The 24,922-nt window shown below is 39.4% G+C and overlaps 1 protein-coding gene and 2 long non-coding RNA genes across 4 annotated transcripts in view; 2 read left to right on the top strand and 1 right to left on the bottom strand.

Moving 5' to 3' along the window:
- The window catches only part of LOC310717772, a 162,486-nt gene that overhangs the window by 76,953 nt on the left and 60,611 nt on the right, over positions 1–24,922 (bottom strand). The window lies entirely within an intron of this gene.
- The window catches only part of LOC310717488 (neuropilin-1a-like), a 90,165-nt gene that overhangs the window by 9,758 nt on the left and 55,485 nt on the right, over positions 1–24,922 (top strand). For both annotated transcript variants that reach the window (XM_083525616.1, XM_083525615.1), the window contains exons 4-7: positions 387–614; positions 2,776–2,943; positions 6,897–7,060; positions 16,079–16,234. In XM_083525616.1, the coding sequence (XP_083381742.1) occupies positions 387–614; positions 2,776–2,943; positions 6,897–7,060; positions 16,079–16,234 (716 nt within the window). The remainder of the gene's footprint in view (positions 1–386; positions 615–2,775; positions 2,944–6,896; positions 7,061–16,078; positions 16,235–24,922) is intronic.
- On the top strand, positions 18,419–21,803 carry LOC310717828. The gene is made up of 2 exons (XR_014530956.1): positions 18,419–20,448; positions 20,518–21,803. It is a non-coding gene; the product is annotated as an uncharacterized lncRNA (long non-coding RNA).

Raw genomic sequence — 24,922 nt, 5'->3', positions numbered from 1 at the left:
AAGAAATGGAGGCATTTGAGACAGAGAATAAAAACAACACAACACACTGCCCTTTCTTACATGTGGGTAGCCCATTAAACTTGATTTTTTTTTTTTTTTTTTTTTTTTGAGAATTTCGAAAGCTGAATTTACTGGTTAAAACTGAGCACTGAAAGAGTATTGTCTAAAATTTGACAGTTTGTCTGAATTTGAAGTTATTAACAATAAAATGATATATTGATATATATATAATGATATAATGATATATTTCTTTTTTATGTATTACAGATGTATGGTTTTTAACCCAATAATTTTCATTATTATAAATGTGTCATTTGCAGTATTAGTATGACTTTACTTTACTAAATGGCATTTTATAATACTGTATTGATTTCTGATATTGTCAGTCACAGAATGTTCCAGAAACTTCACTGCTCTAAGTGGGCTGATCCAAACTCCAGGCTTTCCTGATAACTACCCCAACAACCTAGATTGCACATTCATCATCTTTGCACCCAGGATGTCAGAGATTGTGTTAGAGTTTGAGAGCTTTGACATGGAGCCTGACAACACAGCATCAACTGGAGCCTCATGCCGATTTGACTACTTGGAGATCTGGGATGGATACCCAACAGGTAGAGGGAGATAGTGACCCTACACATGACCCTTGACTGTGAGGTGGCAATGCCACAGGCATGCAGAAGTCTAATCATATATATTTAAGAAGCTTTACTATGAGCTAAGTTACCATATTAAAAAAATTATCTTTTATGTAGAAATTATCTCTATTATTTTATGTCGTTCTCTGTCAAGTCAAGTTTATTTCTATAGCGCTTTTTACAACAGACATTGTTTTAAAACAGCTTTAAAGAATATAACAGTTAAAGTAAATGGTGTGCATTTATCCCTGATGAGCAAGCCATGGCAACATGTGGCAAGGAAAAACTCCCTTAGATGTTATGAGGAAGAAACCTTGAGAGAAACCAGACTCAAAAGGGGAACCCATCCTCATTTGGGTGACATCAAAAGTGTGAATATAAATCTTAAAACAATACAGAACACTGGAGAGACAACTAACATGAGCACTGGAGTGAAAGATTATGAAAAATTATCTTTTTACAGTCTTTTACATTTGTGGTTATAAAACTAGGAGCTACTGAGCAACTCAACTTCATGTACTTTAAATTAAATAAAAATCTAATCAAATCAAATTTTATTTTATTTGTCACATATACATACATACAGAGTATGATGTATGATTTTTACGTCTTTCCGGCATTTAAGCATAAAAAGAAATAGGAAAGAACTTCCCTCTTGTGCTGCCAAAACAGCTTATTCAAAGGCATAGATCTCAAAAGACCTTCGAAGGCGTGCTGTGTATCTGAAATCAAGATGTAACCAGCATACCCATCAAGTCCTAAGAGCATATTATCCTACTGAAAAAGGTCACTGCCATTTGGAAATATATTACGTTAGGTGAACTTATGCTCCACTAATGTTTTGGTAAGTGGTACATATCAAAGTAACATCAACAATAATTCCAGGACCCAGAGTCAGAATCGTCAAGTGTGTAGTCGACTAATATTCAAATAGTGTGTGTGTGTGTGTTTGTCTAATAAAGCCACCAAACTGCCTGTCAAGTGATAGACGGAACTGAAAGTGCCTTTTTATCTTTTTCAAGTTTAAATGAAAGCCATTGTGGATTAATATTCATAAAATCTCAAAACCACAATATACAGAACATCAGACAAAGATATAGAAGAAAATGTATATAAACTGTTCGAATCAATTAACCTAAAAAATAACATAAATAACTGCAGAAGGGCCACAATGCAGATAGCATTTGCATTTCACAGTTAACAAAATACAATAAATTAGCTAAATTGCCTGTGCGAGCACGTTCTAAGTACAGCGCAACCTTGATGCACTGAAAAAAATACATTGTTAAATACTGTTTTTAAATCCCTGCTGCCAAGATGCTCTTGTGTCTGTCAAGGATTATGTAAAGTGTAACTTATATCTGTGACGGGGGTGGTTGGATTTATACACGCATGTTAAAAATATTTATTGAAAGCTTTTTTCCCCCACATTTTTATTTACAGCATTATTATAATAAAAGGCTGTATATTAACTTATTTAGAGAAAACCAGTAGTTCTATATGAAATCAGACATTAAGCATACATAACTAAAATGGCATGATCCTCAATTCATAACACCACTGAGAAAATTGTACAGTGAGATTGTTAGTCAAATCAGGCTCCGCTTATTAAAACATCAAATCTTCAACTATTCAGGGTCAACCCTATTATATACTATTAATATAAGCAATCTTTATTCATTTAAAAATGTATCATCATTTTAAGTTTAAAATCAACCTATATTCTCATAAAGCTTGTATTGCTTAATCAAAAATTGGCTTTACATTATTGCTAACAGTCAATTTGATGTTAAATACATATTTGCTAGTTTTTATGGTTAAGTTTTTATCAAGCTGTCTCCCTTTTGGTTTTGTTTTTTAAAGAATAAAAAACCAAACAATAAATAATAATAATAATAATAATAATAATAATAATAATAATAATAATAATAATAATAATAATAATAAAAATAATTATGATAATAATAATAATAATAATAATAATAATAATAATAATAATAATAATATTAATGATTTTGAACTGTACATGTTCTTGTTGGAATGAACACAAACATCTCTCTCTCTCTCTCTCTCTCTCTCTCTCTCTCTCTCTCTCTCTCTCTCTCTCTCTCTCTCTCTCTCGCTTTCTATCTCTCAGTTGGCCCTCATATTGGAAGGTATTGTGGTTCCAGTAAGCCACGCCAGGTTGTGTCCTACACTGGCATTCTGTCGCTCTCCATCCACACTGACAGTGCAATCACAAAGGAGGGCTTCTCATCCAATTACGGGATTCGCTCCAACCAAGCGGAAAGCCCTGAGGAAGCCAGTAAGTACAGCTCTCTGTCAATCATCCTTTCAGTTATTCTAAAAGAATAGCTCTTAGCATTTTATTTTCTTTATTCCTGATTGTCACAGCTTTGTATTCATCTGCCCAGTTGTGAGTTCTAGATAGAAAGAGATGGCATTTCTTCAAATCATTAGCATGTATAAGTGACAACAGAAAGTGAAAATAGTGTCAGATGTGTGAACATATGCTGTAGAGTAAGAATGCTTTCAAAATTAGAAGTGCTAATAGTTTATTAATTAACATAGTGGAAGAGAAAAAGGAAGAGAAACAATAATTCAAATCAAAATAATATTTTGTGTGACTACCCTTTGCCTGAACAACTGTATCAAATCCTATGGTACATGTGCACACAGTTTCTGAAGGAACCTGACAGGATGTTCCAATATTCTTGGAGAACTAACCACAGATCTTCCATGGATGTAGTCTGCCTCAAACCCTTATGTCTTTCCATGTAATCCCCAAACAGACTTGATGATGTTGAAATCAGGGCTCTGTGTGGGCCAGAAATTTTACTTGCAGAACTCCTTGTACTTCTCTATGCTACAGAAAGTTCTTAATGACAATGACTGTATAATTTGACATGTTGTCCTGCTGCAGAATAATTTTGGGGCCAATTAGTCACCTCTCTACTGGTAATGGATGATAAATATCTGCCTGTATTTTGCAGCATTGAGATCGTCATAAATTCTGAACAAATTTCCTACTCGATTTGAAGAAATGCAGCCCCAAACTTGCAAGGAACCTCCACCATGTTGCAAATGTCCACACTGTTGCAAAGTTTTATTTGCTACAGCCATATATTTCAGATTTTAACTCATCAGGCCAGAGCACCTGCACTCCAGTTCCAATGTTTTTTTGTGATAAAATAATTTTAAATAATTTAGCCTTGTTTCCACATTGGTTGGAGGTTTCTATTTTTGGCCACAATTCTTTCATGGAGACCAATTCTTCCTTTTGGCCAGTGTTCTCTGTACAATAAATAAGTATACCTGGGTCCCACTGGTTCTCTGATGATGGCTTTGCTGGACATCATGCATCATTCATCTTCTACATTAAGCTTTCTTGGCCAACCACTGCATCTATGGTTCTCAACATCGCCTGATTCACTGTGCTTTTTTTTAAAATTGGGTAAACAGTACATCTTGAAATGCCAGACTGCTTTGAAAAGCTTTGCTGATATATCTACCTTATCTCTTGTTGCTGTGCTCAGGCTTACATTCTTGTATGACCTGTGACATGAAACTGTCTTCCACAACCTTAATTCAATTCATTTTTATTTGTATAACGCTTTTAAGAATGGATAAAGTGGTAATAAAGGTTTACTAATAAACCGTAGTAGCACAGTTTGGACATGATTTAGAAAGGCACACAACACAAGGCCTCACAACTTTAAATGCATATCAGAGAAAAAACAAGTCATGAGGTCAAAGGAACAGCCTGCAGAGCTCAGAGACAGGATTGTTGCATGGCACAGATCTGGGGCATGCTACAAAAACATTGCTGCTGCACTGATGATTCATCATTCACAAATGGAAAGTGTGGCACAACCAGGACTCTTCCAAAAGTTGGTTGTCCAGCCAGACTTAGCAATCAGGAGAGAAGGGCCTTAGTAAGCATAGAGTGGTTAAATGTCACATAGCCCTTTAAGGAGTAGACAGGGTTTCAGGGGTTAGGTGAGAAATAGAACGAGAGTAAGACAGCTAGGGAGAAACAAGAACGTGTTCTGTTGCACAAACTGTTTTGGTGTTGTGTCCGTCCTTGACACAATCTACATGGTGTCAGAAGTGTTACAACATGACTCAAGGTCTCCGTCGTATTGATCCACTAATTTTCGTTGCACACATAGCTCACAGCTGAAGCAAATTTAAAAAGGAATGGTGAATATATCGCAATGCCAGTCTGTCAGACAAATCAAAGAAAGTGCAGGCTTATACCCTGCTGAATTTAGCAGGTCCCGACGCGGTGGAAAAATCTGAGGCTTTCACATTCTCTGAGGAAGAAGACAGAAGATCCTGATGTATTACTACAAAAGTTTGCTGAACTATGTTTGCCCACCACAAAGAATATAAAAATGGACAGACGTCTTTAACACCACCAATCAAAAGCTTGGTGAGTCTATTCAGTCGTATGTTTCCACACTGAAAATACTGACAAAAAATGTGACTTTGGAACTTTAAAAGATAAGCTAATACGCGACCGCGTCATTTGTGGGATTGAAAGTGACTGCGTGTGCAAACAGCTGCTCCGCAAAAAAGCTCACGCTAGACTCCGCAGTTAATATATGTTTGTTACAGGAACAGTCCGAGAAGAGCACGAAAGAACTAAAATACTAGGCTGCATGTGCTGCATAAACTGTAACAGATACCACTCCCACTTAAGTGCTCTGCTTTCCAGAAACAGTGCAACAATTGTGGTAAATGGAACCATTTTGCAAAGTGCTGTAGATCAGTTCCATCACTTAAAACAGCACCTCGCTCCCAAAGCCGTGATTACTATCCAAAACAAACTGCAGCCTAATTTAGAAACCATAATTCAAACTGAGTTAATGACCTGGACACAACGCTAAATGCCCCTGAGGACACTTTCTATAGCCTAACAGCTATGTGGTAACATCTCAGGGAAGACACGTCTCCTTCTCCATGTTCAGGAGCCTGCACCTGTGGAGTGTGAATATTATATCCTTTTGTCACAAGCTTCACCTCCTATAAACCCCTAGTCATCTGCACTGTTGCCATCTCAGAGTGAAGCATCTGCCACTGCTGCCCCCACTGCCCAGCCTTCAATGACTCGTTCAGGAAGGGGTCAGTCACCCCAAACCACGTTATCAGGATTACTTCACTGGTTGAGGACATTTATTCTTCTGCTTTCCTTCTGTAACCATACGGTTCCATGTCATGCTGTTCTTATGCTCCAGTTAGTTTTGAATGTTATGTTTGAATGCTCAGTTGTTAATCATTAGCTTAAGGGGAGGGAGGTAGAGTGGATAAATGTGGCATAGCCCTTTAAAGAGTAGACAGGCTTTCGGGGGTTAGGTGAGAAATAGAGAGAGGAAGACAGGTAGGGAGAAACAAGAAGGAGGAAATAAAAACGTGTTCTGTTACACAAACTGTTTTGGTGGTGTCCATCCTTGACACAATCTACAGTAAGAGTGTTGACCAATGGTTACTCTGACTGAGCTAAAGAGAACCTGTGTGGAGATGGGATACATTTCTATAAGGACAACCATCACCGCAGCCATCCACCAATCTTGGCTTTTTTGCAGAGTGGTTAGATCAGAGCAAAATCCATAGAAGCAAACATGGACTTTGCCAACAGACCCCTGATGAACTACCACAATGTGTGGAACAAGATTCTCTGGTCTGATGAAACCAAGATTGAACTGTTTGGACTCAATTTTAAACATCAAATTCGGAGGAAATCAGGCATCACTCATCACCTGTGCTCTTCCCAACAGTGAAGCATGATGGTGGCAGCATTATGCTGTAGGGGTGTTTTTCTGCAGCAGGGACTGGGCAACTGTTCAGGGTTGAGAGAAAGCTAAATGGAGCAAATTACAGAGATATCCTTAATAAAAACCTGTTACACACCCTCAGGATCAATTTCTGAGACTTGACCACAGAAAACACTTGACCACAGAAAAGGCATGCCACAATCAGAGCAAAAGGCAGTCCAGCAAAATATTAGAATGTGTGACATTTGTGGGGGACCAGGTGGCATAATTTGTTGTAATAATGGTTACCTGTTAACCTGGCTTAAGTTCATTATTTAAAAATATTTGGAAATATTCCAAGCAGAAGTTAAAAAACTATGAGCAGAGGAGTTTGGTGGAAAAACAATGTACTAATTATTTTAGCTGCATAGATTATATATTTGTTCCTTAAAGACACATCAGTCTAAGAATTGCTGACTGAATGTGTTTGGGTGTGTTACAGATGAGTGCCTGTCTCCTTTGGGAATGGAATCTGGTGAAATAACTAATGAGAAAATTACTGCATCATCTCAGTACAATCCCAGCTGGTCTCCTTTCCGTTCAAGATTAAACTACTATGAAAATGGCTGGACACCATCGGAAGATTCTGCCAGGGAATGGATACAGGTATAAATATACAAACAATCACATTCAAGCCTGTCAGAGGAAAGTTTGGCTTTTTCTTTTTAATAATTACATTTTAGGGGTGTAACGGTACACGTATTTGTACTGAAATGCAATATGCAATATTTATACACATGCAATACTTTTATTGCGTGGAACATAGTAAAATCTCTTTTTTGTTTAATCTCTGCCTCCTACTTTGAGTGCAGTTTTTAAATAATTATTATTAAACTTAAAAACATGCACAACAATGCCAGGATTATGGAGAAAAAAAAACTAGAGTTAGCAAAGTGCCACTGTAGCTACTCACTCCTTACTGTGTATTGCATTAATTTGATTTATTCTATTTTATTTTTTTAAAATATTATAAATGATTATATAAACACACCCACAACTAAAAAAACTGACAATAAATTAAGTTATATATCCATTATTATATAGACCCAGATAATATTGACATAATGAAATAATATATGAAATACAGTAACTGTCAAAAGTGTTTTAAACACTTGACACATGACTGTTACTTTTGTTGTATTTTAAGATAATATAAGATAAGATAAGATAAGATAAGATAAGATAAGATAAGATAAGATATACCTTTATTCGTCCCACAGTGGGGAAATTCAACAATCTAGGTAATATTAGGTATTAAGATTTCATTTGACCAAACAAATATATAAATGTACAGATGTTATTCCTTAGCATGATTAATAGCTTTACACACTCTTGGCATCTGGGCAGATGAAATACTTTGCCATGCCTCTTGTAAAACCCTCTTGTATGTGTGAACCACTTGTTCTCTGCCTAACATACAACTCTGTGCATAAGGGACAAGGGTAAAAATCAATGATTTTCTGGCCCACTACATTAAAATCATGATTCTGTAAATCTACAAAAAATACTGCATTGGCTCAGAAACCCCAATAGAAATCATTGTCTCTGAACATAGTTTCCTATGTCATCCATAAATGCAGGTAAACGCTTTATCATGCAAAGAAGGAGCCATATGTGAACAAAATGGCTAAAATGGATTGAGGAATGGTCTGTGGTTAGCCAATTTAAAATTATTTTTAAAAACAATGGATGCTGCATTTTCTTGACTAAAGTGATACCATCTTGCTTGTTATGTGTTCAGTTCACAAGTCCAAAAAACATTTGGTGTATCATAAATCAAAAAACATGAAAAAAAATATATATAACTTTGAGCAGATAGAATCCTGTATGAGACATGAATTGGACAATGTACCTCTTCCAAAACTCTAGCAAATGGTCTCCTCAGTTCCCAGACATATATGGCCCCAACTTTTTGAGACATGTTGCAACAATCAAATTTAAAACTACCTTATTTTCTTCGTAAAAAGGTAAATTTCCTTAGTTTAACCATATGATATGTTTTCTTGTGAATAAAATATGTGTTTAAGAGATTTGCAAATCACTGCATTCTACTTTTATTTACATTTTACACAGCATCCAATTGGAATTGGGCTTATAAGTTCTCCTGTTAGAGCCAAAAATGTCACATTTGGACTCATCTGTCCAAAGAATTTCCTTCCAGTTGTTCACTGTCAAGTTCTTGTGTTTTTTGCCTTTTACCTATTTTCTTGCATATAAACAAAAACATGGTATTTCCAGACTTTTGACAGGCAATGTAGAAATTGATCTTAGATTATAGTGCCTATAAAAAAGTTTTTGCTTGTATACAGTAATGCACAGTGTATGTGGAAAATTAAAAGGTGACTATTATATTTTTCAAATTCGTCAAGTCAAGTTTATTTCTATAGCGCTTTTCACAACAGACATTGTCTCAAAGCAGCTTTACAGAGATCAACAATTAGGGTGAATGGTGTGCATTTATCCCTGATGAGCAAGCCATGGTGACTGTGGCAAGGAAAAACTCCCTTAGATGTCATGAGGAAGAAACCTTGAGAGGAACCAGACTCAAAAGGGGAACCCATCTTCATTTGGGTGACATCAAGAGTGTGATGTGTTGTTAGTGTTAGTTATTATGTATTAGTATTAGTTGTATGTTAGTTCTCACTCTTCAGTGTTCTGTATTGTTTAAAGACTTTATAGATGGTACAGGAAGTTTGCGAGTTCAGCATCTACTTCTTTCTTCATCTTTTCTTCTTTCGGCTGTTCCCATTAGGGGTCGCCACAGCGGATCATCCGTCTCCATACCACCCTGTCCTCTACATCTGCCTCTTTCACACCAACTACCTGCATGTCTTCCCTCACCACATCCATGAACCTCCTCCTTGGACTTCCTCTTTTCCACCTACCTGGTGGCTCCATCCTCAGCATTCTTTTACCAATATAACTCATGTCCCTCCTCTGCACATGTCCAAACCATCTCAATCTCACTTCCCTCACCTTGTCACCAAAACGTCCTACATGGGCTGTCCCTCTAATAAACTCATTTCTAATCTTGTCCACCTTCATCACTCTAAAAGAAAACCTCGACATCTTCAGCTCTGCTACCTCCAACTCCACCTCCTGCCTTTTACTCAATGCCACTGTCTCTAATCCATACAACATCGCAGGTCTCACCACAGTTCTATAAACTTTCCCTTTCATTCTTGCAGATACCCTACTATCACAAATCACTCTTGTCACTCTTCTCCACCCACTCCACCCTGCCTGCAGTCTTTTCTTCACTTCCCTAACACACTCTCCATTACTTTGCACTGTTGACCCCAGGTACCTGAACTCCTCCACCTTCTCCACCTCTTCTCCCTACAACCGCACCACTCCACTGCCTTTCCTCTCATTCACACACATGTACTCTGTCTTACTCCTACTGACTTTCATTCCCCTTTTCTCCAGCGCATACCTCCACCTCTCCAGGCTCTTCTCAACTTGCTCACTACTCTCACCACAAATCACAATATCATCCGCAAACATCATAGTCCAGGGAGACTCCTGTCTGACCTCGTCCGTCAACCTGTCCAACACCACTCTTTCTCTTTCTCGGCATGAAACCATACTGCTGCTCACAGATGGTCACCTCTTCTCTCAGCCTGGCTTCCACTACTCTTTTCCATAACTTCATGGTGTGACTGATCAACTTAATTCCCCTGTAGTTACTGCAGGTCTGCACATATCCCTTATTCTTAAAGATTGGTACCAGCACACTCCTTCTTCATTCTTTAGGCATCTTCTTACCTTCCAGAATCTTGTTAAACAATCTGGTTAAAAACTCCACTGCCATCTCTCCTAAACCTCTCCATGCTTCTACCGGTATGTCATCTGGTCCAACCGACTTTCCACTCTTCATCATCTTAATCGCTGCTCTTACTTCCTCCTTACTAATCCTATCTACATCCTGCTTCACCAACTCCACATCATCCAACCTTCTCTCTCTCTCTGATTTTCCTCATTCATCAGCTGCTCAAAATACTCCCTCCACCTTCTCAACACACTCTCCTCACTAGTCAACACATTTCCCTCTCCATCCTTTATTGCTCTAACTTGCAGCACAACCTTTCCAGCTCGGTCCCTCTGCCTGGCCAATCGGTATAAATCCTTTTCTCCTTCCTTAGTGTCCAACCTCTCATACAGCTCCTCATATGCCTTTTCCTTGGCTTTCGCCACATCCCTCTTTACCTGCTGCCGCATCTCCTAGTACACCTGCCTACTTTTCACATCACTCTGTCGATCCCACTTCTGTTTTGCCAACCTCTTTCCCCTTATGCTCTCCTGCACTTCCTCATTCCACCACCACGTCTCTTTGTCTGCCTTTCTATTTCCAGATGTCACACCAAGTACTTTTCTAGCTGCCTCCCTCATCACTCCTGCAGTAGTTGCCCAATCATCCGGCACCTCTTCACCACCACCACCAAGCCCCTGTCTGACCTCTCCTGAACCTCACACTACACTCTTCCTCCTTCAGTTTCCACCATCTTATACTTCTTTCAATCCTTACTTTCCTCCTCTTCTTCCTCGCATCCAAAACCAAACTACAGACCACCATCCGATGCTGTCTAGCTACACTGTCCCCTGCCATCATCTTACAGGCTCCAATCTCCTTCAGGTTGCATCTCCTGCATAGAACATAGTCCACCTGTGTGCACCTTCCTCCACTCTTATACGTTACCCTATGATCCTCCTTCTTCTTAAAATACGTATTTACCACTGCCATTTCCATCCTTTTAGCAACATCTACCCCCCATCCGCCCTTCCACATTCCTCTTCTTAATACCATCCCTACCCATCACCTCCTCATCACCTCTGTTTCCTTCACCTACATGCCCATTAAAGTCTGCCCCAATCACCATTCGTTCATTCCTAGTTACACCATCTACCACTTAATCTAATTCACTCCAGAATCTTTCCTTCTCCTCCATCTCACAACCCATTTGTGGTGCATAGGCACTGATGACATTTATTATCATCCCTTCAACTTCCAGCTTCACGTTTATCACCCTATCAGAAACTCTCTTCACCTCCACTACACTCTTACTGTACTCTTCCTTCAGAATCACCCCTACACCATTTCTCTTCCCATCCACACCATGATAAAACAGTTTGAACCCACCTCTAATGTTCCTGGCCTTACTCCCTTTCCACTTGGTCTCCTGAACACACAACATATCTACCTTTCTCCTCTCCATCATATCAGCTACCTCTCTCCCTTTACCCGTCATAGTACCAACATTTAAAGTACCAGCCCGAACCTTCACTCTCCTACACTTCTCCTTTCCCTGCCATCTCTGTAGACGTCTTCCTCCTCTCCTTCTCCTCCTTCGGCCAACAGTAGCCCAATTTACACCGGTACCCTGTTTGCCAATGATACCTGTGGCGGTCGTTGGTAACCCGGGCCTTGAACGATCCGGTATGAAATTCTTATTTGTGATCCGCATATTCGATTTGGCACATGTTTTACGCTGGATGCCCTTCCTAACACAACCGTCCCCATTTATCCGGGCTTGGGACTGGCACTAAGAGTGCACTAGCTTGTGCCTTCCTAATGGCTGGGTTCGGCATCTACTTCTTTAAAGGTCTATAATCTTCATGAGGTGGGACGTTACTGGGGCTGGAGCAACCTCAGGATTCCTCGGGATGGGTAGAGAAAGAGAAGCAGTGGAGAGAAATTAGCGTAGCTGCTGTTCATGATATTAACAGCACAAGTTGATAATGTGCATTTGATCAGATGTATTGGAGCACAAGTTTATGATATGTGACGTATGTTATGTGTACGCCTTGTTAAAAAGATAAGTTTTTAATCTGCACTTAAACTGGGAGAGTGTGTCTGAGCCCCAAACACTGTCAGGAAGACTATTCCAAAGTTTAGGAGCTAAATGTGAGAATGCTCTACCGCCTTTAGTGCACTTTTCTATTCTAGGAGCTACTAGAAGTCCGGAGTTTTGAGATCTCAAGGAGCGTGGTGGGATGTAGCATGTTAGAAGACTGGATAGATACATGGGAGCTAAACCATTTATTGTTTTGTAAGTAAGAAGCAGTAGTTTGTAGTTGATTCGAAACTTAACAAAACTTAAACAAAACAAAATCTCCGTCTTATCAGAATTTAATAGTAGAAAGTTATGGGTCATACAGTCTTTTAATTCATTAATACACTCAGTTATCCGAGCCAATTGAGCTGTATCGCCTGGTTTTGATGAGATATATAGCTGGGTATCATCAGCGTAACAGTGGAAGCTAATTCCATGCCTTCTAATAATATTTCCTAAGGGAAGCATGTATATTGTGCAAAGCAGGGGTCCTAGAACTGAAACTTGTGGCACGCCGTAATTTACTAGCATTAACCTGGATAGCTCTCCATTTAAGTCTACAAAATGGTAACGATCAGACAGGATTTAAACCAGCTTAATGCCTGTCCCTAAATGCCAATGTAATTTTGTAAGCGATCTAGAAGAAGATCATGATCTATAGTGTCAAATGCAGCACTAAGATCTAGTAAAACTAACAGTGAGATGAAGCCTTGGTCTGAAGCTAAAAACAGGTCATTAGTATGTAACACTTACTTCAATAGATTAGTTGGAATTGGATCTAACTGACATGTTGTTGATTTAGCTTTGGTAATAACATCATAATTGACTTATGCCTGCTAAGGTTTACATTAGTATTAAGTAATAGAACAAATTAATTATTTAACTGTAATAATTTAAAATCAGTTGAGTTACTCACAAAAGCATAAAAAACATTTGATTAACATCATGTGTTTCTACTGTTCTTCCAACTGTAGATGCAGGAAGACTTTTCTCCCATAAAGAACATGTATTTATAGTGTAGGCTGGCGATTCCGTTACATTTAGGAAAACAATTCCATCTGGAGAACACATCTATATCTGATAAACAATGTCTTGGAGGATGAAAGCACAGGAAAGAGATGGAAATAGAAGATGGCGCAAATGCTGCAAGAGCAGTCATAATATCCAACTTGTTTGTTTCACACAAATTTTCTAAAACTTGACTCAGATAAGCTAAAGTTCTTTACAGTGGTGTTCTTGTAAATTCTATTGAATTGTAGGGGAAGACTATCAATTTTTTTATTAGTTGGCCGGTAAGCGAATTAGTCTAAAACCTATTCTGGATAATAATAATAATAATAATAATAATAATAATAATAATAATAATAATAATAATAATAATAATAATAATAATAATTTTACACAATAATAATACATTCTATTCAAAGGCACCTTTTAAAACACTCAAAAAACCATACAATTGAGTGATAATCATAAAATCAAACAAAGGCATAGGCCTGAAAATACAAATACAAAATTATTTTATAACAAAAGAGAAATAAAAAAGAAACGTTTGGATTTTACTGAGACTAAAAAACAAGCACAAACTTGCTGTCAGTAAGGCTTGGCCCCAATAGTGTCTTGAGAAAATACCGCGATTAGTACCTTGTCTCAGCGATGAATTCCTTTTTCCCTCTCTACCTACAGATACACACAGAGCAGTATCCTGTTTTTTACAGGAAGAGCTATTTTGTTTGTCTGCAGGCCACTTCATGACAAGTTCGTGTACATCCTGCCATTGTTTTCCTGTTAGCTCTTTTAGACTTGTTTAGGGCCATTAAACGTATAGTGCAATATTGAAAAGCAATTAAACTTGACATACAAAGCATTGCAAAAAGATTTGTTGTTTTTGGCTGAGAAAATATTTCTCAGTGCCTACAGAGGCAGGAAGTACAAATATTTTGTTATTGTACTTACGTAGATTTTTCTGGTATCAGTACTTTACTTCACTATTTATTTTCAGACAAGTTTTTACTTTTATTTATTACATTTTTTACACAAATATCTGTAGTTTCTACTTCTTACATTTTCAAAATAGACTCCTTACATTATTTTTAATCTATTTTGTGACATGATCAATATTTTCTCTTCTCACTGTGCACTGTTTTCAGCCCATTGACTTATTTCCTGTCATTGCTTATCTTTTTTAATCTACCACTGTTGTATCATTTCCTGGCTATCACGAACTACAGACGTAGGCTAGATTAAGAAGCTAACAATGAGCAAGGCAGAAGGCAACTAGTATGGCAAACGTAGATGAGACAGAGGAAATCAGTGATGTAATCATGACTGAGAACAGAGACATCCCTGATCAGCATCATCATCATCATCATCTTTTCTCTGCTTGTGTTTTATTTGGTGGATGTTCAGCCTGGATACATTCATTAGGTAACAAAATTAGAAATTATTTTTTCTTAATATATTAATAGGGCTGTCAAAATTATTTTGTTAATAACACGTTAACGCAAATTAATTTTAACGGCACTTATTTTATTAACGCACGATTAATAGCATTTCTGTTTTTATAAAAAAATATAAATAAATAAATAAATAAATAAATAAATAAATAAATAAACATAGAAGAGGTGAAATTAAAACCTTCAGGGCAACACATGTTTATTTACTGCCCTTACGTTACTCATATATATATATATATATATATATATATATATATATATATATATATATATATATATATATCTATCTCCTCTGGGGTCGACAAACACGCCGGTGTGTTAGATGACATTTTTCCATCATAACGACGAAACGAACTTAAATTACTTTTTTGTTCATACAGATAAGAGCAATAAATCATTTGAATCTGTAAAGGGTTTACTTTTATTTTTAAACACTCATAATAACAACAAAACGCTGTGTTTTGTAAAATAAAGAAAATGACCGTCTGGGTCATCTCTCTTCACAGACACATAAATAAAACAACCAGAATCACTATCACTATAAAACAACAAAAGCAATATCAGTACAACATATTTTGCTTGTATGGGACAGATCTTCTCTATAAAATAAAGCTGTAACAGTTTTTGAATAACAGAACAGAATTTTATCTAGCTTCCTACAAATTAACATAATAACAAATTATGTTAACCCTGTAACATCAGTACTACAGCCTATAACATTTAAAGATTGAATAAAAATTATGTGACTATACATTCATTGAATTTCATTGCATTATTCAGTGATGTTGGGAGTGTTTTACCCAAATATACAAAAATAGTTTTACCAAGTTTACGCAGTTTTACCCAAATCAGTCTAATCACTGCCCAAATCTCAGTAGACCCAGTCAGTAATCCGTCCCTAAATGTTTAGTTGTAAAGTTTAATTATAAAACATTATATTAACGATAATAGTGATGTCTTATCTGCTTTAATAATAGTAACTAGAATAAATCCTGACATTGTGTTGGAGATCAAGGACTGCATGAGGACCTTAAAACAGTATTACTGATGGAGATCATTATTATGATGATTATTGAAAAATATATTTTGTTTCTTGTCTAAAATGAAAGGGCACCAAAAGGTTTAACATGTAAAATTGTAACATATAACATTTTATGTTTTCTTGGTAATATTTAAACACTGCAAATGAAAGGGAAGTTTTAAATCCTAATTTCTGTAAAGCTGCTGTGTGGCAATTTTATTGTTAAAAGTGGTATACATAAAATAAAAAATCACAAAAGACAATAAACAATGCACACACATTTTAAGCATCTTACTCTCTGCCTTACTTTCAGGTCGATCTGGGCTTCCTACGGCATGTTTCAGCTATAGGAACACAAGGTGCCATTTCTAAGGAAACTAAAAAAGCTTACTACATAAAGACCTACAAAGTCAGCATCAGCACCAATGGAGAGGACTGGATAATGGTAAAAGATGGCAACAAGCATAAGGTATAAGACAACATAAAAAATGCTGTTAAAAAATTAAAACCTATCCGCTTTAAATTCACACCTAATTTTATACCCCTTTGTGATAACGTAAATAATCCTTGACAGAATTTATTCGAGTTTTCACAACAACTAAACAGCATACACAGATTAATTCAAGCATCTCTTTGAAAATATATAGCAACCTGCAATTTATTACATTTAGTCACATGATTTGACACTATGTTATAAATATTTTACACAAAGATGCACATTTGAGTTTAAGTAGAGCACAGTTTCCAAGCTTTCTTGAGAACATCCCCATACATTATTTCAGCTTTAGAAACTAGATTTGTTTTAATTGTATTACAAATATTTGTATTTGTATAATTATTATAAGACATTACACTAATCAGCCATATTATTAACCTGCCACATATTCTTTATTATCATTGGCTTTTCTTGCCAAAACAAATTGGGGCATGGACTCCACATCACATCTAAAATGGGGTATCAAGCACCAAACTGTTGGAAGCAGTTTCTTTAAGTTCTAAAGTGGAGCCTCCATGAAGCTGACTTGTATGTGCAGTAGATTTAACAGATACTAGATCAGGTTGAGGAAATTAAAGGCAACAGCTTGAACTCTTTTTCATAGTCCTCAAACCATTCCTGACTATTTTTTTGCAGTGTAGCCCTGCTTCTGGTTTGGTAGGTACAACTCCTCCATACAGGTAACACTACATAAGACCTACAGTACTACAGCCTATAACATATATATATTTTTTTCTTTCTTTCTTTCTTTTTTTCTTTCTTTCTTTCTTTCTTTCTTTCTTTCTTTCTTTCTTTCTTTCTTTCTTTCTTGCCTTTTTTTTTTATACATTTTTTTATCAAAGTTCTAAAGTGAGCAAACAGAAGAAATATCCAATATCCTTGGGCAAGCCTGAGCACAGCAACATGAGACAAGCTAAATATACTGCAAGGTCTCTCCTAGGCAAAGATTTCAAGGCAGACCTTGGTTTCAAGATTTGCTGTTCATACTATTTTAAAGAAGCACAAAGAAACGGGCAACAGTTATAACCCTATATGCAGTGTTTTTTTACGGTCTTCCGGCTTCAGGTCAGGTGGACAAAATGGACCCTACGGTTGCTCAGGTTTTGGCTCAGGACTTCCCACAAACAACAACTCCAGAAGCTGGCCTCTGTATCAGCTCCCCACTCCAGCCACTGTGGCTACTCTGACTGAGACCACCTCACAGCAACCACTAGTGGTTCCACAGTACTAGCCAGTACCAGTCCTAGCCACGCCTGCCCCCCGAGAGCCTCACCTAGCCCTGCATGCACCCTTCTCTGGGGAACCCGGATCTTGTTGCTCTTTTCTCACACAGTGCAATGTAATTATTAATAACCTGGGGTGGAGAATCCCTGTCTATGCCTCATCCTTTGGAGAGCAATGGCATTTATCACTAACGGAAAAGGAGAGGTGCTGCTCCAAGGGGCTCTGCCTATATTGAGGGGGGAACAAGGGCACATGGCAGCCTCATGCCCAGCAAAAGGCAGGGTTTGCCATTGACCACGTCAAGCCAACCACTGCTTGTCTCCTCCAAACTGCTTTTCAAAGTACAGATCCGCAGGGCAGACCAGACAAGTTAGCGGCATTCGTGGACTCCCGAGCAGAATCCAAAGTCTTTGAATGAAGGTGCCCTGTTAGACTCACTGCCTCTCCCCAACAGGCCCAATACCTGTCCCGCCATGTCACGAGCCACAACCTAATCTTAGCTCTTTCCTGGCTGTCTACCATGACCTGGGGCCGTTATTAGCAAGGTTGAACCATTTTCCCTGCCACCACACCGTCTCTATGACTGCATCATTGACCTGCTGCCTGAAACCTCTTCACCCAATAGGTCTTTATACAATCTGTCTGGACGGCAGCAGGAGGCCATGAACCAATGTAATCAGGACTCTCTCTCTGCTGGGTTCATACTCTCAGCCAGGAAGATACAGATGGACCTGGGCCGAATCTAGGCAGTCAAGCAGCTAGCAAGCAGCTACAGAGGTTCCTGGGATTTTAAGATAAGATTAGATAAGATAAGATAAGATAAGATAAGATAAGATAAGATAAGATAAGATAAGATAAGATAAGATAACCTTTATTCGTCCCACAGTGGGGAAATGTCTATGTTACAGCAGCAAAACAAAGAAATAAAAATGCAAATATATAAAAAAGAATATACAAAGAAATAAAAACTAATAATAATAATAATAATAATAATAATAATAAACAAAGAAATAAAAATAAATGCAAATATATAAAAAAGAATATACACATAGTATAATAACAGTATATACACAGTACAATGTATAAATACAAATAGGGGGAGAAAAAAGTACGCATTTCAGGTAATATTTCAAGGTGGTATTTCACGTAATTGCGGGTAATATTGCACAAAATTTTGCACATGATTAATGTAATATTGCACACAGGTAATGTTATTGCACAGCTAAAAAGTAATAACAGTGTTGTATTTTGGTGACTGGTTTTACTGGGAACAGCTTTGGTTGTAAAGTCTAATAGCAGCAGGGAAAAAAAGACCTTCTGTAACGCTCCTTCAGACACATAGGATGTATCAGTCTGTCACTGAAGGAGCTGCTCAGCGATGTAACGGTTACATACAGGGGGTGAGAGGCGTTTTGCAGCAATGATAATAGTTTTGCTACCATCCTCCTTTCTCCCACCTCCTGTACAGTGTTCAGGGAAATCCCCAGGACTGAGTTGGCCTTCCTGATTAGCTTGTCTAGTCTCTTCCTGTCTGCAGTAGAGATGCTGCTGCCCCAGCAGACCACACCATAGAATATGGCTGAGGCCACCACAGAGTCAAAAAAGGTCTTCAGTAGCTTTCCTTGCACTCCAAAAGAGCTTAGTCTCCTCAGCAGAAAGAGTCTGCTCTGGCCTTTCTTGTAAATTGCCTCAGTGTTGTCTGTCCAGTCCAGTTTGTTGTTTAGGTGAACACCCAGGTATTTGTGAAAGTCCACTCTCACAATGTCCTTTCCCTGTATGTTCACTGGTGATAAAGTTTGTTTGTGCCTAAGAAAATCCACCACCAGTTCTTTTGTTTTTCCCCACATTTATCTGGAGGCAGCTCTGTTGGCACCAGTCCACGTTCTGTATAAGTCCTCTGTACTCCCTGTTATCATCATCCGTGATCAGACCGACGATGGCAGAGTCATCAAAGAACTTCTGTAGGTGACAGGTTGCTGAGCTGAACATGAAGTCTGCAGTGTAGATGGTGAAGAGAAACGGGGCTAGAACTGTTCCCTGAGGGGCTCCAGTGTTGCAGACAATCATGTCAGACTCACAGTCATGAGTCCTCACATACTGTGGTCAGTCTGTGAGGTAGTCCAGTATCCAGGCAGACGGATGATGGTTCACTCCCATGTACACCATCTTATCCCTCAGGAGCGCAGGTTGGATAGTGTTAAAAGCACTAGGAAGTCAAAAAACATGACTCTCACAGTGCTCCCAGCCTTTTCCAGGTGTGAAATAGCCCAATTTAGGAGGAAGATGACTGCGTCTTTCACTCCAATGCCAGGTTGGTAGGCAAACTGAAGTGGATCCATTGTTGGGCTCACCAGATGTCGGAGATGAGTGAGCACCAGCCTCTTCAATGTTTTCATCAGATGCGAGGTCAGTGCTACTGGTCGATAGTCTTCGAAGTCTTTTGGGCGCGACGTCTTTGGAACAGGCACCACGCAGGATGTTTTCCATATCTGTGGCACCTTTCCCAGCTTCAGGCTCAGGTCAAACATGTACAGCAATATCCCGCACAGCTGGTCTGCACAGGTCTTAAGTAGCCTGGAGCTGATGCCATCTGTGCCCGCAGCCTTCCTCGCTTTGATCTTCCTGAGCTCCATTCTCACCTGGGCTTCTGTAAGCGGCAGTGTGTATTGGATGGAGTGTTGACTGGAGGGAATTGGCATGGGGGGGGGGGGGGTTGGTGTGTTTTGTATTGTCTGTGAGCTGATAGCTGTGCAGAGAGAGGTGGGGCTGGAGCTGCTTGCTGTGGAAGCAGAGAGGGGGGATTACAGCAGGGGGGACTGGATGGGGGCAGGGGAGGAAAGCTGATCGAATCTGTTAAAGAATAGATTGAGATCATTCACCCACTTCTGGTCACCCTCAGCCTGAAAACTGGACTCCTTATGACCCGTGATGGTTTTGAGTCCCTTCCACACACCGCTGATATCGTTCTGCTGCAGCTGATCCTCCATCTTCCTCTTGTAGCATGCTTTTCCTTCCCTGATCTTCTTTCTCAGTTCTCTCTGGACAGTTTTCAGCTCTTCCTTGTTTCCTGATTTAAACATCCTCTTCTTCTCTTTAAGGAGAGTCTTTATATCAGGTCAATCCACTGTTTGTTGTTGGGAAAACACCGTACAGTCCTGGTGGGTACAGTATTCTCCACACAGAAGTTAATGTATTCTGTAATACAGTCTGTTAGACTGTCAATATCCTCCCCATGTGGACTGCACAATTCCTCCCACATAGTTGTTTTAAAACAGTCTTTCAGAGCCTCACTGGTCTCATCAGACCATGTCGTCACTGTGCAGGAGGTAGCTGGTTGCCTGCATACAAGGGGTTTGTACACAGGTAGGAGATGAACCAGGTTGTGATCCGATCTTCCTAAGGGGGGGGGGGGTGCTGCTGATGTATAAGCCTCCTTTGAGTTGGCATAGAATAAATCCAGTATTTTATTGTCTCTGGTGTGGCATGAAACATATTGGGTGAATGTGGGCAGAGTGGAGGATTGAGGGGCATGATTAAAATCTCCAGAGATAATGAGAAGTGCATTTGGGCTCTGTGTTAACAGTCTGTTAACAACAGAATGCAGGACATCGCATGCCGATTCACCGTCAGCAGAGGGGGGAATATACGCAGCTATCGCGATAACATGCGAGAATTCCCTGGGCAGATAGTATGGCCTCATGCTAGCGGCTAACAGCTCAATGTCCTTACAGCAGATCTGCTCTTTGATAGTGATGTGACCAGTATTACACCATCTATTATTCACAAACACTGCCAGTCCTCCTCCCTTTCTCTTAACGCGCTCCATCGTTCTGTCCGCGCGCAGTAAATCAAATCCATCCAGAGCCACGTATCTGGTGTTAGCTTGGTTAGCCATGACTCCGTGAACAGCATGATGCTACACTCCCGGAATTCCCTCTGATGCTGGGTAAGAGCCGCTAGCTCGTCCATCTTGTTGGGTAAAGATCTTACATTTCCCATAACGATGGATGGGAGAGTTGGTCTGTAACGTCTCCTTTTATTCCGACACATAGCTCCAGCACAGTTCCACAGTTCTTCTTCTTAGCTCACAGGGAATATCCGGTTTTTCTTCTAGTAGCATCGGCGTGTTGCGGAATGCTAACAGCTGATCCCTGGTGTAAACAATAGGACCGTGGCTGTGAACAGAGTTTCCAGACGCGACTGTGAACAAAGTCCAAAAAAGCAGGAAAAGTAGAGCAAACTTTGTGACTTTGTTAGTGTCCATTGTGCAGTTTGCAACTTTCACGCGTACATACAAAAAGAAAAAAAAAACACAAAGTGCCGGAACACTATAAAATAAATAAAAAAGCACAAACTTAGGGCGGCGCCTCATGTGGCGCATTTCTTTCAACCATGTAAGCCAGAAGGTCTGGGTGTACACTCGAGACCTCCTTCTCAAGGCCGTCTGCACAAAACTCACCCCACGCTTCATGGAACACTGTCCCATTTCTAAATTGATTAACCTCTTTGCGTTTGACCTCAAACTCCTCCGGATTCACCCAACCTTCTACTTTTCCAGTCTCAAACCCATCTCAGCCTATGCCTTGGTTTCTTGTTAAATTTTTTAGATTGTGTTTTTCAACTGGTTTTTTTTGGGGGGGGGCCTTTGTTTTGAGACTGTTTGTTTGGATCTGCACTGTTTTTGTCTTGCCTCTAAAACTTTCACTTGTTTACTTCCCTGTTGTTTTATTAAACATTTTTATTAAACATATTCACATTCTACATTTGGCCAAAAAAATTTAATGTAGATGAAATACACAAAAGTGTATCCCATCTACTGTCTGGAGAAGTCTGGTCAGAAGTCTGGTCTTCATGGAAGAGTTGCGGCCAAAAAGCTTGATGTGGAAATCTAAGCAACTCAACTATGCAAAAAACATAGCCACTGTTGCAACTGTTGATTTGATTTGCCTTTCTGTTTTGTTAATTGATAAATATAAACTATTAACAATTCTATAGTTTGAAAGCATTCTGTCTTCAAAGCATTTTTTTTTACACCTGTCTAAAACTTATATACAGTCATAACTTTATGGCCACCAATCAGGCATGACATTATGATCACCTGCCTAAAATTGTGTTGGTCCCCCTTTTGCCGCCAAAACAGTCCTGACCCATCAAGTATTAACAGCATTAACTTGTTTAGCAATTTGAGCTACAGTAGCTTGTCTGTTGGATTGGACCACATGGGCCAGACTCAGCCATCTAGCTATCACAGATTGGCCCTTGTCAAACTCATTTAAATCCTTACTCTTGCATCACAGGAAACAGGTTACAGGTTACACTAGCAGGGAAGAACACAGAACAAACTTTGCCCAGACACTGTATATTGTTCTTCCCTTTGAAGTATAGATAGAATTTAGCCTTTAAATGTCAGGTTAGGGTATTGTTTAAATAAGAATCATGGTCTCGGACACCTTTTGGTTAGAGATTGTCCATGATGGCTTGCTGCCTCTCCCAGACTGACTAAATTAAGATTATGATCAAGATGTAATTCTTTCAATGGTCAGAATGTTATGCTTAATTGGTGTATATATTTAATAAATAGTTTTTGATAAAGCTGTTTTTTGCATTGTTTTAACTCCACACAAGTATTTTTGTGTTTTTTTTAAAACAATATTCTTCTTCTTCTTTCGGCTGCTCCCATTAGGGGTCGCCACAGCGGATCACTCGTCTCCATACCACCCTGTCCTCTACATCTGCCTCTTTCACACCAACTACCTGCATGTCTTCCCTCACCACATCCATGAACCTCCTCCTTGGACTTCCTCTTTTCCACCTACCTGGTGGCTCCATCCTCAGCATTCTTTTACCAATATAACTCATGTCCCTCCTCTGCACATGTCCAAACCATCTCAATCTTGCCTCCCTCACCTTGTCACCAAAACATCCTACATGGGCTGTCCCTCTAATAAACTCATTTCTAGTCCTGTCCATCCTCGTCACTCCCAACGAAAACCTTAACATCTTCAGCTCTGCTACCTCCAGCTTCACCTCCTGTCTTTTACTCAATGCCACTGTCTCTAATCCATACAACATTGCAGGTCTCACTACAGTCCTATAAACTTTCCCTTTCACTCTTGTAGATACCCTACTATCACAAATCACTCCTGTCACTCTTCTCCACCCACTCCACCCTGCCTGCACTTTTTTCTTCACTTCTCTAACACACTCTCCATTACTTTGCACTGTTGACCCCAGATACCTGAACTCCTCCTCCTTCTCCACCTCTTCTTCCTGTAACCGCACCACTCCACTGCCCTCGTTTTCATTTATGCACATGTACTCTGTCTTACTCCTACTGACTTTCATTCCCCTTCTCTCCAGCGCATATCTCCACCTCTCCAGGCTCTTCTCAACCTGCTCACTACTCTCACCACAAATCACATTATCATCTGCAAACATAATAGTCCAAGGAGACTCCTGTCTGACCTCGTCTGTCAACCTGTCCATTACCACTGCAAACAGGAAAGGGCTTAGGGCCGATCCCTGATGCGCTCCAACCTTAACCCTGAACCAGTCTGTCTTTCCTACTGCACACTTCACTGCTGTCACACTGTCCTCATACCCTGCACCACCCTCACATACTTCTCTGCCACACCTGACTTCCTCATACAATACCACAACTCCCCTCTCGGCACCCTGTCATACGCTTTCTCTAAATCCACAAACACACAATGCAACTCCTCCTGACCTTCTCTATACTTCTCCATCAACATTCTCAAAGCAAATAAGGCATCTGTGGTGCTCTTCCTCGGCATGAAACCATACTGCTGCTCACAGATGGTCACCTCTTCTCTCAGCCTGGCTTCCACTACTCTTTTCCATAACTTCATGGTGTGACTGATCAACTTAATTCCCCTGTAGTTACTGCAGGCCTGCACATCTCGTTTATGCTTAAAGATCGGTAACAGCACACTCCTTCTCCATTCCTCAGGCATCCTCTCACCTTCCAGAATCTTGTTAAACAATCTGGGTAAAAACTCCACTGCCATCTCTCCTAAACATCTCCATGCTTCTACCGGTATGTCATCTGGTCCAACCGACTTTCCACTCTTTATCCTTTTAATTGCTGCTTTCACTTCCTCCTTACTAATCCTATCCATATCCTGCTTCACTAACTCCACATCCTCCAACCTTCTCTCTCTCTGATTTTCCTCATTTATCAGCTGCTCAAAATACTCCCCCCACCTTCTCAACACACTCTCCTCACTAGTCAACATATTTCCATCTCCGTCCTCAATTGCTCTAACTTGCAGTACATCCTTCCCAGCTCGGTCCCTCTGTCTGGCCAATCGGTATAAATCCTTTTCTACTCCCTTAGTGTCCAACCTCTCATACAGCTCCTCGTATGCCTTTTCCTCGGCTTTCGCCACATCCCTCTTTACCTGCTGCCGCATCTCC

Source organism: Silurus aristotelis (assembly GCF_946808225.1).
Source record: "Silurus aristotelis genome assembly, chromosome: 22".
Taxonomy (NCBI): domain Eukaryota; kingdom Metazoa; phylum Chordata; class Actinopteri; order Siluriformes; family Siluridae; genus Silurus; species Silurus aristotelis.
The sequence above is the reverse complement of the archived record's forward strand: the minus strand, read 5'-3'. Positions and strand labels throughout refer to the sequence as shown.